This window comes from Notolepis coatsorum (genome assembly GCF_963971535.1).
Source record: "Notolepis coatsorum genome assembly, chromosome: 16".
In the NCBI taxonomy this organism is placed as follows: domain Eukaryota; kingdom Metazoa; phylum Chordata; class Actinopteri; order Aulopiformes; family Paralepididae; genus Notolepis; species Notolepis coatsorum.
Genome location: NC_140180.1, coordinates 2,564,960 through 2,583,145, shown reverse-complemented (window position 1 = coordinate 2,583,145; position 18,186 = coordinate 2,564,960). Strand labels below are relative to the sequence as shown.

The window sequence follows — 18,186 nt, the reverse complement described above, 5'->3', positions numbered from 1 at the left end:
TGAGAGGGTTAGAGGTCAGAGGGAGAGAGACAGGAAGTGAGAGGGTTAGAGGTCAGAGGCTGGGGAGAGAGACAGGAAGTGAGAGAGTTAGAGGTCAGAGGCTGGGGAGAGAAACAGGAAGTGAGAGAGTTAGAGGTCAGAGGCTGGGGAGAGAGACAGGAAGTGAGAGGGTTAGAGGTCAGAGGCTGGGAGAGAGACAGGAAGTGAGAGAGTTAGAGGTCAGAGGCTGGGGAGAGAGACAGGAAGTGAGAGAGTTAGAGGTCAGAGGCTGGGGAGAGAAACAGGAAGTGAGAGAGTTAGAGGTCAGAGGCTGGGGAGAGAGACAGGAAGTGAGAGAGTTAGAGGTCAGAGGCTGGGGAGAGAGACAGGAAGTGAGAGAGTTAGAGGTCAGAGGCTGGGAGAGAGACAGGAAGTGAGAGAGTTAGAGGTCAGAGGCTGGGGAGAGAGACAGGAAGTGAGAGAGTTAGAGGTCAGAGGCTGGGGAGAGAAACAGGAAGTGAGAGAGTTAGAGGTCAGAGGCTGGGGAGAGAGACAGGAAGTGAGAGAGTTAGAGGTCAGAGGCTCGGGGAGAGATTTCGGGTTTTGGCGCTCCTCAACCGCTGGCGAGATAACCCGAGAAATCTCGGGGTCGGCGCACAAAGTGTTAAGACAGTGTGTAGGTGAATGTTTGTCCTCCTCACCTTTAAATTATCTTTATTAGCGTTTTACAGCTTTTTTCTGGCCACGCAGGACCGACAGAGGGAGAGAGGGAGAACGGGAGGAGAGGCGGGGAAGACATGCGGCAGATGGTCGCCGGGACGGGGAAACGAACCCGGGACGACCGCTTCGCGACTCAGCGCGCTATGTGGTGTGCTACTGGAGCGCCCCCTGCTGTGCTACTGGAGCACCCCCTGCTGTGCTACTGGAGCACCCCCTGCTGTGCTACTGGAGCGCCCGCTGCTGTGCTACTGGAGCGCCCCCTGCTGTGCTACTGGAGCACCCCCTGCTGTGCTACTGGAGCGCCCCCTGCTGTGCTACTGGAGCGCCCGCTGCTGTGCTACTGGAGCGCCCCCTGCTGTGCTACTGGAGCGCCCCCTGCTGTGCTACTGGAGCGCCCGCTGCTGTGCTACTGGAGCGCCCCCTGCTGTGCTACTGGAGCGCCCCCTGCTGTGCTACTGGATCGCCCCCTGCTGTGCTACTGGAGCGCCCGCTGCTGTGCTACTGGAGCGCCCCCTGCTGTGCTACTGGAGCGCCCCCTGCTGTGCTACTGGAGCGCCCCCTGCTGTGCTACTGGAGCGCCCCCTGCTGTGCTACTGGAGCGTCCCCTGCTGTGCTACTGGAGCGCCCCCTGCTGTGCTACTGGAGCGCTGCCCCCTGCCGTCACCTTTAAGATGGTGCCCACAGGGCTTCCTCCTTTGATAAAGGGCTGTAGGTGCTCCAGCCACTCCTGCAGGTCCTGGGAGGTACTGCAGGACACGGTGACGCGGTCAACCGTGCCCCCTGCAACACACACACACACACACACACACACACACACACACACACACACACACACATACGCACACGCGCACATGCACACACGCACACACGCGCACACACACACACACACACACACACACACACACATTTAGTCATTTAGCTGAACGCTTTTATCCAAAGCAACAACAAGTCAGCAGGAAGGGTACAACTCCAGCTGCTAAGGATCAGTGGCATTGTTCGTCAAATAATAATAATAATAATAATATCTTAAATTTATATAGCGCCTTTCAGGAGACCCAATGCACTTATTGGAGGTGAAAACAGCAGGTAGGTGATGACAGCCGTCGAAAAACAGTAAACAAAAATGTATTCGTATAAAAAAATCTGTCTAAAAATCCCAGAAGTTAAAACAATCTAAAAGTTCTCTAAAGTTATTAATCTAAAAGTTGTCTTTAGGCAAATTACACTCTGTATAACATATTATAGTAGACATATTAGCATGATAGGTATTAGTATAATGGCATAGTAGTAAGGTACATAATAGATTTAGTAAGGTACATAATAGTACATTAGATATTGATTGAAGGGGTGTGATTTTAGTCGACAATTGGGTGGGTTTCAGCTGTCTGTCCTGACTGTGATGGTTTCAGCTGTCTGTCCTGACTGTGATGGTTTCAGCTGTCTGTCCTGACTGTGATGGTTTCAGCTGTCTGTCCTGACTGTGATGGTTTCAGCTGTCTGTCCTGACTGTGATGGTTTCAGCTGTCTGTCCTGACTGTGATGGTTTCAGCTGTCTGTCCTGACTGTGATGGTTTCAGCTGTCTGTCCTGACTGTGATGGTTTCAGCTGTCTGTCCTGACTGTGGTGGTTTCAGCTGTCTGTCCTGACTGTGATGGTTTCAGCTGTCTGTCCTGACTGTGATGGTTTCAGCTGTCTGTCCTGACTGTGATGGTTTCAGCTGTCTGTCCTGACTGTGATGGTTTCAGCTGTCTGTCCTGACTGTGATGGTTTCAGCTGTCTGTCCTGACTGTGATGGTTTCAGCTGTCTGTCCTGACTGTGATGGTTTCAGCTGTCTGTCCTGACTGTGATGGTTTCAGCTGTCTGTCCTGACTGTGATGGTTTCAGCTGTCCTGACTGTGGTGGTTTCAGCTGTCTGTCCTGACTGTGGTGGTTTCAGCTGTCTGTGAATTAATGAATGAATGAAAACTTTATTTAACAGATTGCAGAATGGGTACAATACAGTACGGCTCAATACATACAATTGTTAAGGGGATGCAGACCTGAGAAAGACGTTTGTCTTGTTTCCATCAGGGTCCCCCATTTTCAATTCATATAGACATATATGACATACATGACATACAGATAGTCAGTACTGCTACATCTATACATTTATGACATACCAGATTTGCAAATACAGTACTGTTTGTGATACAGAAGGAGTCAAGAAAAGGGAGTATATACATTTGACGTAGAAACTGTACATTGGAGGAGGTTGGGTGGGGGGGGTTGGGTACATTGGGATATTGACAACCATACTGGGTAATTTACATTGGAGGTGGTTGGGGGGGGGGGGGGGCGGGGGGCACACTGTATAAACAAGTAACACTGTACATTGAGGGGGGGGGGAGGAGACACTGTACAAACAAACACAATTGTACATTGAACTATTGACAAAACCATACTAGGTAAATGACTGTACATTGGAGGGGGTTGGGTTAGGATATTTACAGGGGCCAGTGTTGAATTGCAGTCTCCCGTAGGTGTCCCTTGAGAGAGGTTTTGAAAGTGGGTAGTGATCCACATTCCTTTACAGCTTTGGGTAGGGCGTTCCACATTGATGTGGCATAATTGCGAAACGTGTTTAGTCCCTTATTTGAGCCGAATCTGGGTTTAACATGATTTGTGGAGCTCCCTCTGGTGTTGTGATCGTGGTATTCACTGACCTTTGGGAAGTATTTTGACATGTACATGGGTACCTTGGTCGTGTAGTGTATCTTGTAGACCAGGCCCATTGCAAGTTGTTGTACTCTGTCGTCTACTCTAAGCCATCCTAGGTTGTCAAAGTGGGCAGGGGTGAGGTGGGTTCTAGGAGTAAGGTCAAGCAGTAGTCTGACCAGTTTGTTTTGAGATGTTTGTAATTTTGTTTTTAGCGCCTTTGAGGTGCTTTGGTACCATGAGGTGCAAGCATAGTCATAGTACCCCTGAATGAGTGCTCCTGCCAGAGTCTTCAGGGTGTTCTTGTTTACCAGAGAGGAGATCCGGTACAAGAATCGAGTTCGTTGGTTGACTTTTTTTATTACATTGGATGCCATTTTGTCACAGGAGAGATTAGCCTCTAGGATGGAACCCAGGTAGGTAATTTCATCTTTCCTTGTGACAATATTGTCACCCACTGTAACTGAGAAGCCGTCGGTCTTGCTGAGTTTGTTATTTGAACCGAAGAGAATGGACTCTGTTTTGCCCATGTGTAATGATAGTTTGTTATCAGCGAGCCATATGCAGATTCTGCCTAGTTCCGAGCTGAGGGTTTTTTCAACCTGTAACTTGTTCTTGTCAGAGACCAGCAGGGCTGAGTCGTCCGCAAACAGGAACAAGTTGCAGTCACAAGCTGACGACATGTCATTTGCATAAATTAGGAACAGTAGCGGTCCTAGTATGCTTCCTTGTGGAACACCACAGCTCACTGTGAGGGGGGGGGATAGGGTACCGTTTACCTCCACCATCTGTTCCCTCCCCTCAAGGTAGGATTGCATCCAGCTCACTGATAGACTATCAAAACCAATTGCTTTTAGCTTGTCAATCAGAATGGAGTGATTGACCGTGTCAAAGGCCTTTTGTAGGTCCAGCATGACCATGCCGCAGTATTTGCCTGCGTCCACCTCTTGTTTGATGTGGTCATTCAAATAGAGAAGGCATGTGTCAGTGGAGTGGGATGTTCTGAAGCCAGATTGGAATTCGTAGATTAGATTTTTTTCCGCTAGGTACTTTTCGACCTGTTCGTAGACTATTTTTTCCATGACTTTCGAGATGGAGGTGAGAATAGAAACAGGGCGGTAGTTGCCTGGGTCTAATTTGCTGCCCTTTTTGTGCAGAGGGGTCACCCTCGCAATTTTGAAGTCCTTGGGGACGTGTCCCTGTTTTATGGAGAGGTTTATTATGTGTGTGATGATTGGTGTGATGGCGGCTGCTGAGTCTCTGAGGAATTTGGAGGGGATGTTGTCATGGCCAGTGGCCTTGTTAGGTTGGAGGGCGCTCAGTTTATTGAGTACCTCATCTGTTGTTACCATTTCCAGCTTGAAGTCGTCCTTGCGGACCCCTAGGTTTTTGTAGTAAGCTACTATGTGTTCTACCCCATAAAGCCCTGAGTGGGAGGGTAGTTTGTTTACCAGTGTTGTGGCTATGTTTGTGAAGAAAATGTTTAAGTAATTGGCTACATCCAGCTTGTCTGTGATGAGCGTGTTGTCCGTTTTTATGTTTATGTTTGAGAATCTGGTTTTAAGTTTTTTACTGCATCCTAGTTGATTATTGAGTAATTTCCAAAGTTCACGTGGTTTGTTTTTGTTTTCCTCAGTTTTGTCATTGATGAAATTCTTTTTTGCAGTTTTGATCATGGAGTTTACGTCGTTTCTTAGTCTGTTTCTTTCTAGTTTGAGTTCAGTCACGTGGGCTTGGAGTTCACTGCTCGTGCTTTTAGTAAGCTTTGACTGACTTTTACGAAACTCAGAGCATTTTTTGTCTCTGGTTTTCATAGCGGCCAGTATTTCGGAGTGCATCCACGGCTCAGCGCGATTTTTTACCCTGGTGGTTCTTAGGGGGGCCATGTCGTTTAGTATTGCTGAGAATTTGGTTTTGAAACCAAGCCATGTTTCGTCAACCAGTGTACCATTGAGTTCATCTGACCAGTCCAGACTCTCCAGTTCAAGGTTGAAGGCCTCGCTAGAGTAGGTTTTGAGGTCTCTAGATGTGACTGTTTTGTGGCAGCCAGCCTTTTGTTTTAGTTTTTTTCGGGTACAGAATATCATATAATGATCACTTAACCCACATGCTATAACCCCTTTATTTGAGATCTTGGACTTGTCGGAGGTCAGAATGAGGTCAATGGTAGTCTGAGTTGATTCACATACACGTGTGGGTTGGGTGATTAGCTGGCTGAGGCCATGCAGATCACAAAACCTACTGAAGGCCTTGAAGACGGGTGCATCTTTTCGTTGCATATCCGTGTTCCAGTCTCCAATAAGAATTTTGTCTACATCCTCAACTCCAGCTAAACACCCATCCAGTGTATCATAAAAGCCACTATGATCTGGCGGCCTGTAGACTGTCCTGACTGTGATGGTTTCAGCTGTCTGTCCTGACTGTGATGGTTTCAGCTGTCTGTCCTGAGTGAGGTGGTTTCAGCTGTCTGTCCTGACTGTGATGGTTTCAGCTGTCTGTCCTGACTGTGGTGGTTTCAGCTGTCTGTCCTGACTGTGATGGTTTCAGCTGTCTGTCCTGACTGTGATGGTTTCAGCTGTCTGTCCTGACTGTGATGGTTTCAGCTGTCTGTCCTGACTGTGGTGGTTTCAGCTGTCTGTCCTGACTGCGGTGGTTTCAGCTGTCTGTCCTGACTGTGATGGTTTCAGCTGTCTGTCCTGACTGTGATGGTTTCAGCTGTCTGTCCTGACTGTGATGGTTTCAGCTGGCCTGACTGTGATGGTTTCAGCTGTCTGTCCTGACTGTGATGGTTTCAGCTGTCTGTCCTGACTGTGATGGTTTCAGCTGTCTGTCCTGACTGTGATGGTTTCAGCTGTCTGTCCTGACTGTGATGGTTTCAGCTGTCTGTCCTGACTGTGATGGTTTCAGCTGTCTGTCCTGACTAGGGATGGGAATCGAAAACCGGTTCCCGTTGGGAACCGGTTCCTAATTGGCCGATGCCTGGAACCGTGTGGCTCCCGTGACTTTCGATTCCCTTATCGCTGCCTACAGTTGCGCAATAATGTTAGCCGTTAGCATGTAGCCATGGCAGACTCTATTTGATTCCTTAATGGCTCGAAATTGCCTGGGTTTTGGTAATATGCTCCCGAAATGCTCCTGCTGTTTGGCTACTTCTATGTGCAGTGAAAACTACTTGAATGCTTTAGAACCTAGTCATTGATTTAGATCAGGCTGAGCTAAAATTAGCCGCGGAGCTAACGTGAGCTAACGCTATTTAATCAAGCTCACAAAGAGAGATAAACAGCTGACAGCGGATAGTACAGGTACAAATACAATAAAACAGCAGGTGGGGGCTGTTGTGTAAACCTTGTACTCTTTAGTTCACATATAATGAGAGACGGAATGTTTGTTTACAAGACTGTAAGCCAGGAAGTACAGTGGTGCAACATACAAATGTGTCCGTGTAGCAACACAAGCCAATACCTTATAGGACAGGGGCCCGGGGAGCTCTCTCTCTCTGTGTGTGTGTGTGTGTGTGTGTGTGTGTGTGTGTGTGTGTGTGTGTGTGTGTGTGTGTGTGAGAGAGAGAGTGTGTGAGTGAGAGACAGAAGTCAGAGGAATAACAACCTGTTATTCAATAGATTAAATTAGTTTAAGAATAAAAAAATAAATACATTTTAAGAGAATCTCAAATACATTATTTTATTTAAGTGTAGGCTATAGTTAATGTTTTATTTTTTACAGTTTTTGTATTTTTCTGACATGGGGGCTCAACAATAAATGACAATCAGAAATGTCAAGTTGCATGTTATTCTAACCAGCTTAGACCCCTACGCTCTGCATCTTCTGGCCGCCTCAGACCTACTCCTATCCGAGCTCCGGGAGGGTCATCAAAGAGAAGTCGCCTATTCTCAGTCCTTGCCCCACAATGGTGGAATGAACTACCCACCCCAGTTAGGACAGCCGAAACCCATCCAATCTTTCGCCGTCGACTAAAGACGCACTTCTTCAACCATTATCTGAATAAAAAAAAATATATCTAACCCTAACTAACCGTACTGTCATGCACTTGTCCTAATAAACTAACCTACACTTTAGCACTCAACACTTTGATGAACATTGTTGCTCAGCTGATAGAGTTGTGCCCTTCCTGATGGCTTGTCGTACAGAACTTGTAAGTCGCTTTGGATAAAAGCGTCAGCTAAATGACTAAATGTAGTTCTGTTGCATTTTCAATTTATTTATTTAAATTATAAATTGATCAGGTATCGATAAGGGAATCGATAAAGAATCGAATCGATAAGCAGAATCGATAATGGAATCGTATCGATAAAATCCTATCAATTCCCATCCCTAGTCCTGACTGTGATGGTTTCAGCTGTCTGTCCTGACTGTGATGGTTTCAGCTGTCCTGACTGTGGTGGTTTCAGCTGTCTGTCCTGACTGTTGTGGTTTCAGCTGTCTGTCCTGACTGTGGTGGTTTTAGCCGTCTGTCCTGACTGTGGTGGTTTCAGCTGTCTGTCCTGACTGTGATGGTTTCAGCTGTCTGTCCTGACTGTGATGGTTTCAGCTGTCTGTCCTGACTGTGATGGTTTCAGCTGTCCTGACTGTGATGGTTTCAGCTGTCCTGACTGTGATGGTTTCAGCTGTCTGTCCTGACTGTGGTGGTTTCAGCTGTCTGTCCTGACTGTGATGGTTTCAGCTGTCTGTCCTGACTGTGGTGGTTTCAGCTGTCTGTCCTGACTGTGGTGGTTTCAGCTGTCTGTCCTGACTGTGGTGGTTTCAGCTGTCTGTCCTGACTGTGATGGTTTCAGCTGTCCTGACTGTGGTGGTTTCAGCTGTCTGTCCTGACTGCGGTGGTTTCAGCTGTCTGTCCTGACTGTGGTGGTTTCAGCTGTCTGTCCTGACTGTGGTGGTTTCAGCTGTCTGTCCTGACTGTGGTGGTTTCAGCTGTCTGTCCTGACTGCTCTCTCAATCCTCTCGTTCTCACGCTGTTATTTACAATCCTCTCGTTCTGTTATTTACAATGCTCTCGTTCTCGGTTATTTACAATCCTCTCGTTCTCACGCTGCTATTTACAATCCTCTCCGAGGCTCAAAAGGTCATTTTCCATGATGGATTATAATGGATTATAGCGGGTCAAGTGATTACAGGAAGTTGCTGTAACAAAATTATTATTTATTTAGTTTTGCCACTAAACCGTTTAGATTTTTTTTTATGTTTTAGAGAGCATCTCACAGAGGTAGAATAATATGCTATTTAAATATGTGGTGGGGGAGGGGCATGTGGTGGGGGAGGGGTATGTGGTGGGGGAGGGGTATGTGGTGGGGGAGGGGTATGTGGTGGATGAAAGGCCATTGGTCCTCAGACCTGTGATGTCAAAGGCGTAGTGTCCGTTCTCCGCGTCCTCCGTCGGCCTGGTTACCGTGGTTACCGTGGTGCCCGTCAGAGACAGTCTTCCCTGAGGGCACGAAGACAAAACGTTTACCAACCGGTCCTGGCTGCACAGAGCAACGCTAAAGGGACCCAATCACCAAGGGCTGGGTACCTTTCACATGTTAACCGGTACCTGTGAATCGATACCGGTCCCCAACGGTACCTTTTTTTCGGTACTTTAATCTCTAAAAATATAATCTACCTACCTAAAGAAAAAAAGAATTCAAATAAATAAATAAAAAAATTCAAATAATTTATTATCATTATTATTTATTTAGAACAATGTTAATATATACTGTATATAATATATAATATTGCAGCGAGCGTCGTCTGTATCTAGCTTTGTAAAGTGTAACAACACTTGCGATGGTTTTCGGCTTGCCATCGCCCCGACTGCTTTGTTGTTGAATCAAGTCAAGCCCTACAGTATGTCAGCGTGTGTTGGGCGTGTGAACGTGTGGCACACTTCGTAGGGTTCGCGGTAAACTAACCGTTGACGTCATCGGCCTTAAAAAAAAGTACCGAAATGTGGCACCGGCGGATCTCGTGTGAATCGGTACTCTGTAGTACCGACGTGATTCGGTCGATACCCTTAATTCAGTTGGGTTCAGTGCCCATCCCTAGACATCACCAAGAGCAGGTTGTTTAGGCAGCTAGTTTATCAGACTTCAACCCCAGCGCCTAAATAACATTTCAAACTTAATTCATATAAATACTAAGCAAACCCCCCCCCCATTTTCCATGATATGTCCCCTTTAAATAAATACACATTTATTTTTAACAAAATATTAGGGAGTAAGAAAAAAAAATAAACAGTGTAAACAATATAATAAACTGTGAATATATAAATGTGAGAAAAATAAACGGTGTAAACAAAGGTGCAGATGAGGGTCTGTGTGCCCCATCTATCGGTTATAATATACGTTACAGTATATGATAATAATAATAATAGACTTTATTTGTATAAATCAAATCAAATCAAATTTATTTATAGGGCCCGACAACACACGTTAATGTCCCCATGGGCCGTACAGGTCTTCTTTAAACAAGTCAAGAAGAAAACATAACAATAAGTCAAGAACAGAACAAGAACACCATAAGGTCCAAACATTTTTAGATGAATGCAAATAAATGAAAGAATGCAAGCACTCCCAGACATACCCCACGCGAAGGTAAGGAAAAACTCACTAAAACCTAACAATAGGGAAAAATGCTCCACAGGCAATGTGGAGGAGAGAAACCTTAGAAGGGCCGTTCAAGGGGGATCTCCCTTCTTAGATGTTGGTGATAGTAGTGGTAGATGGTATAGCACCTTTCATACAGAAACTGCAGCTCAAAGTGCTTCACAACAGAAAAGACAGGCACCAATGAGCACAAAGTGCAGACAATAGGCAACAAGAGAAGAGAGAGAGCGGGCTCAGGGTTCTGATCTGGACGGGTCACCTGGTAGATGAAGCCACTCATCCTGGGGCTGGCGGAGAGCATCACCAGCACGCTGGGGAACAGCATCAGGTAGCGCTCCTCCTTCTCCTGCAGAACACAGATCACATCCACCGGTGAGGAGGAGGTACGCAGTGGGGTTGGGTACCGGTACCGGTACCTGTGAATCGATATCGGTACCCAACGGTACCTTTTTTCTGTACTTTTATCTACCTACCTCAGTTGTAAAAAAAAAATCCAAACTTCAAATAATTTATTATCATTATTTATTTAGAACAATGTGATTATATATATATATTATACACACACGCATATCTTTAAATATAAAATTATGTTTTACAAAATAACAAGTATAAAACGATTTTTATTATTTTAAAGAATTTTTACTATTACCAAAATGTGGCACCGGTGGATCTCACGTGAATCGGTACTCGGTATCGGTAGTACCGACGTGATTCGGTCGATACCCTAAAAAGTACCGGATTCGGGGGGGAGCTCCAGTAGCTCACCGCATATCTCGGCGCTATTTCTGCGTCGGGGAAAACCGTGCTCGTCACGGATCTGGGGGACACGAGTTCGATTCCCGGACCCGCCGTCATTTCTCAGAATGTCTTCCCCTGCTCTACATCCCATTTCAACCTGTTTCTGTCGGTCATGCTTGACCAGAAAAGCGATAAACGCTAAAAAATAAAGTAAAAAAAAAAATAAAAAAAAGTACCGGATTCGGTGCCCCACATTACGCATCCCATAATAGGACCACAGCCCCCCCCCCCCCCCCCCCCCTCAGCTTCTTCCCCCAGGCCATCAGAACAATGAACTCTCCACAGTCCACACACTCTCCAAGCACACATGATCACACACACGCTGCGATCGCTCACACACAAACAGTCACTTTAATTAAACAAAATGGAAAGGACACTTTAAAGGAACAAGGGGAAAAAAGGTCACTTTAAAGGAAAGAACCGATGTGGTTCTTGTATAGTATAGTTTAGATATAGCAAGTATAGCATAAGGACACGGAGTAAAACTGTATTGTATAGTAGTGTACACAGGACCCAGTGCCTTAAATCCATAGCTAATAAATAAAACGGTCATCACGCACAAGCGCCACTACCTACTAGGTGGTGTAACGGTACACAAAAACCACGGTTCGGTACGTACCTCGGTTTTGAAGTCACGGTTTGGTACGGGTTTTCGGTACAGTGGGGGAAAGTTTGGCTAAAGTTCCATGATCCACTCAGGGATGTAGTGTGCAGTAACTAATTGTACTTGTAGGGCCGTCAACGAATATTCTATATTGAAATTAATAATCGACTCGTTGTGTGTGTGTGGGTTGAACGAACACCCGACCCTTTGCGCAAATTATATTTTGGGAATGGGTGAACTTGGGGAGTTTCTTAATACAATTATGCGTGCAAAAAAAAATCTGCACGTGCGTTCGTTAACGTACCGTTGTATTCGTTCGGTACACAGCCGTACTGCACCTTAGGTCCCGTACTGAAACGGTTCAGTACGGATACGTGTACCTTTACACCCCTAATAGCTAACAATCTCAGGAATTTAGCGTGTCTATTTTATCATGCCCTTTTTATGTCTATTTTATTATTAGTATTATTGCACAATCGAAGCGGGCATGATTGACCACCCGCATTTCACTGTGTGCCCTGGTGTGTATGTGACAAATAAACTAGGGATGCTCGATATTGGCTTTTTTACCGATATTGTCCAACTCTTAATTTCCGATACCGATATCAACCGATACCGATATATGCAGGGTCGTCGTCCCCCCCCCCCCCCCCCGCCCCCCCAAAAAAACTGAATAATTTGTCTTGTTGTGGAATTAACACAACATTATGCATACTTTTGACAATAAATAAAATCAGAATTTGTTCTTACTTGCTTGCCTGGGTAAATAAAGGTTATAGAAATGTAAAAAAATAAAAATAAAAAAATATATATATATTTTTTTGAAAACAGATACAGATATTTTCCGATATCACATTTTAATACAAATATCGGCCGATAATATCGGACATCCCTAAAATAAACCTCTTGACTCTCAGGACCAGCCCCTGATGACTGTCTCACCTCGCCGGGCCCGTTCTGCATGTGGACCTGGGACATGTAGGCCACCGAGCCCAGGCTCTTCATCACGTCGCCCTCCCAGCCGCGGACCGGTTCCAGCTGGATCTGCAGCTCCAGGTTCTTACGCTTCCGGAGGTCCTGACACTGGGTCTGCACACACACACACACACACACACACACAGAGAGACACACACACACACACACAGAGAGACACACACACACAGAGACACACACACACACACACATAGAGACACACACACAGAGACACAGAGAGACACACACACAGAGAGACACACACAGAGACACACACACAGAGAGACACACACACACACACACAGAGAGACACACACACAACACAGACACACACACACACAGACACAGAGAGAGACACACACACACAGACACACACACAGAAACACACACACAGAGACACACACACAGAGAGACACACACACACACAGAGAGAGACACACACACACACAACACAGACACACACACACAGACACACACAGACACAGAGAGACACACACAGACAGAGAGACACAGAGACACACACACAGAGACACACACACACAGAGAGACACACACACACACAGACACAGAGAGAGACACACACACACACACAGACACACACACAGAGACACACACACACAGACACACACACACAGACACACACAGAGACACACACACAGACACACACACAGACAGAGACAGACGCACACACACAGACACACACAGAGAGACACACACACACAGAGAGACACACACACACAGAGACACACACACACACAGAGACACACACACACAGAGACACAGACACACACAGAGAGACACAGACACACACACACACACAGAGACACACACACAGACACAGACACACACAGAGAGACACAGACACACACACACACACACAGAGAGACACACACACAGAGACACAGACACACACAGAGAGACACAGACACACACACACACACACACAGAGAGACACACACACACAGAGAGACACAGACACACACACACACACAGAGACACACACACACAGAGACACACACACACACAGAGACACACACACACAGAGACACAGACACACACAGAGAGACACAGACACACACACACACACACAGAGACACACACACAGAGAGACACACACACACACACACAGAGACACAGACACACACAGAGAGACACACACACAGAGAGACACACACACAGAGAGACACACACACACAGAGACACACACACAGACGCACACACACACACAGAGAGACACACACACACACACAATCCCTTTGTCTTAGCTCCTCAGAATGCCAATGTGAGTCACTCTGTATCTTTTAAGAACTTTGAGCCGTATTGTAGGAACTAGAGTGTCTCAGAATTATGTTAAACCAAGTCAAGTGTGTTTTGCTTTTTTCCTTTAATCCAACTCGACCTTTTCCTCGACGGCTACGTTACGCACCCGCTGTGGGCACAAGGCTAATATATCACCAGGGCTGGCGCTCAGAGAGCAGAGACCGGCTACACTGCCCGCCTGGTACGAGGTTAGATGCTGCGGTCAGACTGATACGTACCACCAGGCTCTTAAACGCTGCCGTCGCCTTGACGATGTCACTGTAGTCCGGGTGAGCCTCCTGCAGAAACACACACAAAACAGCTCACTTTGGATTTGATCTAAATAGGGGCGGAACGATGCACTGATTAATCAAAATGCATCGATTCTAATGCGACGATTCAACTGCATCGATTTGAAAATGTTAGAATCGATTATAATAGAAATTAATCGAAATAAAAAAGACATTTTCTATATATATTTTTTTCTTTGTGTGTATTGTTTTTATTGACCTATAGTCCATTCATGCCGAGTGAATCAGTTCCCCCAGCCACATTTGTGTATTCAAATTATTTTGGGGAATTAACGGATAGAAAATGTAGCGAAAATGTATCGAATCGAATCTTGGTGAAATGAAGAGATTTCATGATGCATTGAATCGTTGCCTGATAATCGTAATAGAAATTAATCGTTGTGAGGTCGCACCGTTACACCCCTAGATCGAAATGATCTGTGACAACCTGGCGCTTCTACATACATAAACTATATAAAACAAAAAAACAAAAACAAAAACCCCAACACCACATTGCCTCATCTGCTCAAGTTGATTGAGGACTTTGGTGATTTATCGGGATTTAAGATAAATTGGCCGAAGTCGGCTTTCCTTCCACTTAACACCCCTGCAAAAAAAGATACAACCCTCCCAGGACAGATACCGATGGTAAAACATTTCAGATGCTTGGGAGTGGAAATATTCCCTACCATAAGACAAACGGTGAAGCACAACTACACAAAAATCCAAAACAAAATCAAAGACGACCTTGTCAGGTGGGCAAAACTTAAAAACACAGTACAAGCACGGATATCAATAGTTAAGATGGATGTACTACCTAAAATCAACTTCTTCAGTTCAATGCTACCGTTACCCCCTCCAGAGGGTTACTGGAAAAGATTACACTCCTCCACATACAAATTTATTTGGAATAACAAACCACCATGTATAAAAAGATCCACCGCACAGAGAAATAAAGCAGATGGTGGTATGGCATTTCCAGATTTGTTCCTATATTTTAAGGCGTACACATTAAGTCCATTGACAACATGGTTTGACTCCCAAGCATTAGCATCCTGGAGAAAAATAGAAGAAAACATAGTAGCCCCACATAGACTGAAGGACATAGCATACACTGTGACAGAGCGGCTTTAACCTGCCAGGTAAAAGTGCGCCTGTCCCTTTATGTCTGTCAATTACGGATGCGCTCATCTGGGATCTGATAGCGGATAAGAGGTGAGACGTCAGACGGTGGGGGGTTGGCCTGGTGAGACGTGAGACAGGAGACGTGCGAAGTCATGACGCGGAAGTGAGAGCGGCGAGTTTGAATGTTGTTTACCTGAAAGAAGACGTGCAGCCGATGTGAGGAGCAGGAGAACGTGAACCGGAGTTAGAGAAGTTGAAAACGGCCAGTAAACATTACCTAACACGGGATGGATGAGAAACGGGGATAGTCCGGAGACTCCGGACGTCCACGACCTGGTCATCTTCACCCAACGCGGACTTCGGTGCGGTAAAGTACACGCTGCACTGTTGGTTGCGCTCCTGTTCCGAGGCTGTGACGCAAGCGTCTCCGACTCAAACATTCCCCTCTCCAAGCTTCCTAACGACGGCGACACATAGCCGAGGCCAAACGCGCCTCTATCTCTCTCTCTCTACCCCTTCAGCCCAAGCCAAACCTCTCTCTCTACCCCTCCAGCCCCAGCCAAACATCTCTCTCTCTACCCCCTCCAGCCCAAGTCCAACGCCCCTCTTTTCCCCCTACACTCGCATCACACACCCACACACACACACACGCACACACACGCACACACGCACACACGCACACACATATTCTCGTTAGAGACTTTCTATTTTTTCGTTCATTCACACAGTTGCGTGGCGGTCATCACGAACTCTTTGACATTTGGAACTATTGGCAAATGCCTATACCTGTTCACCCAATGCACTGAACTGCGTGAACGAACTGGTCTGTAAATGAATTGTTTTGTGTTCTAAGAGTTTTTCTTATGATTTTGACTAATATCCAATACATGGACATTTGGACTGAATTGGGCATGACTCCTGAGTGTTTCTTTGTTATCAAACTCACCTAGTAATTATCTTGGCCATTAGTCCAGACCTATAAATCAAATTATTATATTATTTGTCTAATGAAAATTATTATATTATTTGTCTAATGAAAATTATTATTATTATTTGTCTTATGTGGTACAGTCTTATGCCGGAGCTATAGGCCTAATTAACCAAATCAAAAAGGTATTTTTATCTTCATTGGCAGGGGTTATACCTGTCTGGCGCCCAACGGTAAAGGTTATAGGCACTATAAGTGGACACCGCTACAACACTAAACTACCAATCAAGCACTGTGAACTTAATTTGGCCCCTTAATTACTCATGCGATCCGGATATGGCGTGAATCACAAAAAAAAAATCCTAACCCACAAAATTGGCACAATCATACTCCCTTATTCAATAACAATGCACTCTTAATTGGAAAACGACCTATAAGATTCCCTATATGGGAAGAGCAAGGCATACACTCATTAGGGGATGTTTTTAACAAACAGGGTTTTTGTAGTGATAAAGAAATACGCAAAAAATTTAATCTCACCAAGTCCACATGGCTTTTTCACAAACAGTTAGAGCTATGTTTGAAGTCTCACGGTGTTCCATTAGACATACCAGTTGAACACCACAGATACCACAAATTCTTCTACGCAAGAGAGACATCGAGAGGTTTTGTTTCAGAATTTTATCATCAATTACTAACGTCCTCGTATGAAACCCTCCAACTTGACTCTGTCTGGAGGAGGGATATACCAGACCTGGAAAATGACTTTGATTGGCAAGGAGCCTGGGCAAATGTCCGACTTACATCAAGGAACCCGGATCATCAACAAATCAATCTTAACTATATTCACAGGACATACTTGACTCCTATAAGACTGAACAGAATGGGGCTTAAACAAGATTCCAAATGCACCCAATGTGCAAATGGGGACGAAGGGACATTTATGCACATGTATTGGGACTGCCCACCAGTTAAGATATTCTGGAAAGATGTGACCCAACAAATATCAAAACTCGTATCTTGGAATATATCTGTACACCCCTCGGTATTATTATTGAATGATGTTTTTGAGTTTGCAGTGAATCCACAGCTAAAGAGATTGGTTTTGTCGGGTATCACAGTAGCTAAAAAACTGATCGCATCACGCTGGTTTCAACCGGAAAAAATGTGCCGTAAAGTTTGGTTTCTTACATATCTCGATGTGATTTATCAAGAAATATCTACAGCAAGAATTCTGGGTCTCAATGAATCCAAAATGTCAATGTGGTTAGAAGTGGTGGAGAGAATAAAAGCTAGCTTATAATGGTAGTGTCTGGTTAGGTGCGAGGGATAGTGGAGGTACTTCTCAAGGTGGGGTCCGGGAGGGGGGGGTTCGAGCTGAGCATATGTGTGTAGTTTTTTTTTTAGATAACAGGTATTATGGGTATATCTTATATAAGACAACTAACTAAAATGTGATCTCATTGGATGTGCCCTGACAATTAATGCTTGTATATCTTATCGTGTGTTGTCATGTTTGTTTATATGTTTGTTTAAAAAATAATAAAAAAATAAAATACAAAAATAAAACAAAAAAACATTGTATGAAGAATAACATCGAAGCGAGAACACAAACAGCTCAGAAGAGCAGAACTCTGTATGATAGCATGTACAATAATGCTGTATATACCGTATATATATTTATATATATTTATTCTTACTGTATATTTTACATTTAGCTGAACGGTTTTATCCAAAGCGACTTACAAGTTCTGTACAACAAGTCATCAGGAAGGGCACAACTCTATCAGCTGAGTAACAATGTTCCTCAAAGTGTTGAGTGCTACAGTGTAGTTTAGTTTATTAGGACAAGTGCATGACAGTAAGGTTAGTTAGGGTTTGATAATTTTTTCTCTTTTTTTCCAGATAATGGTTGAAGAAGTGCGTCTTTAGTCGACGGTGAAAGATTTTCGGCTGTCCTAACTGGGTCTATGCTTTTACCAACGCGTTCGTGTTTCCGGGTTCCCGTTTTGCGCTCTGATTGGCCACTGACCTACGCTAGTACGCCCCCCTCGTAAGTAGAGAGTCGGCGCTGCACTCAACCGATTAATTCAACAGGAAGCGATTTGCGAGTACAATACACCATCATGCCAGAGTGGATAAAGAAATGCTCCAGAAATGAATATGCGTAGGGAAAG

General features: G+C 45.1%; 1 protein-coding gene across 1 annotated transcript in view; it reads right to left on the bottom strand.

The window, feature by feature from the left end:
- arhgef6 (Rac/Cdc42 guanine nucleotide exchange factor (GEF) 6) overlaps positions 1-18,186 on the bottom strand; it is a 78,885-nt gene that overhangs the window by 21,972 nt on the left and 38,727 nt on the right. The window contains exons 8-12 of the mRNA XM_084331363.1: positions 13,906-13,965; positions 12,338-12,484; positions 10,253-10,339; positions 8,744-8,834; positions 1,364-1,479 (exon numbers count right to left, since the gene is read on the bottom strand). Of these exons, the coding sequence (XP_084187489.1) occupies positions 1,364-1,479; positions 8,744-8,834; positions 10,253-10,339; positions 12,338-12,484; positions 13,906-13,965 (501 nt within the window). The remainder of the gene's footprint in view (positions 1-1,363; positions 1,480-8,743; positions 8,835-10,252; positions 10,340-12,337; positions 12,485-13,905; positions 13,966-18,186) is intronic.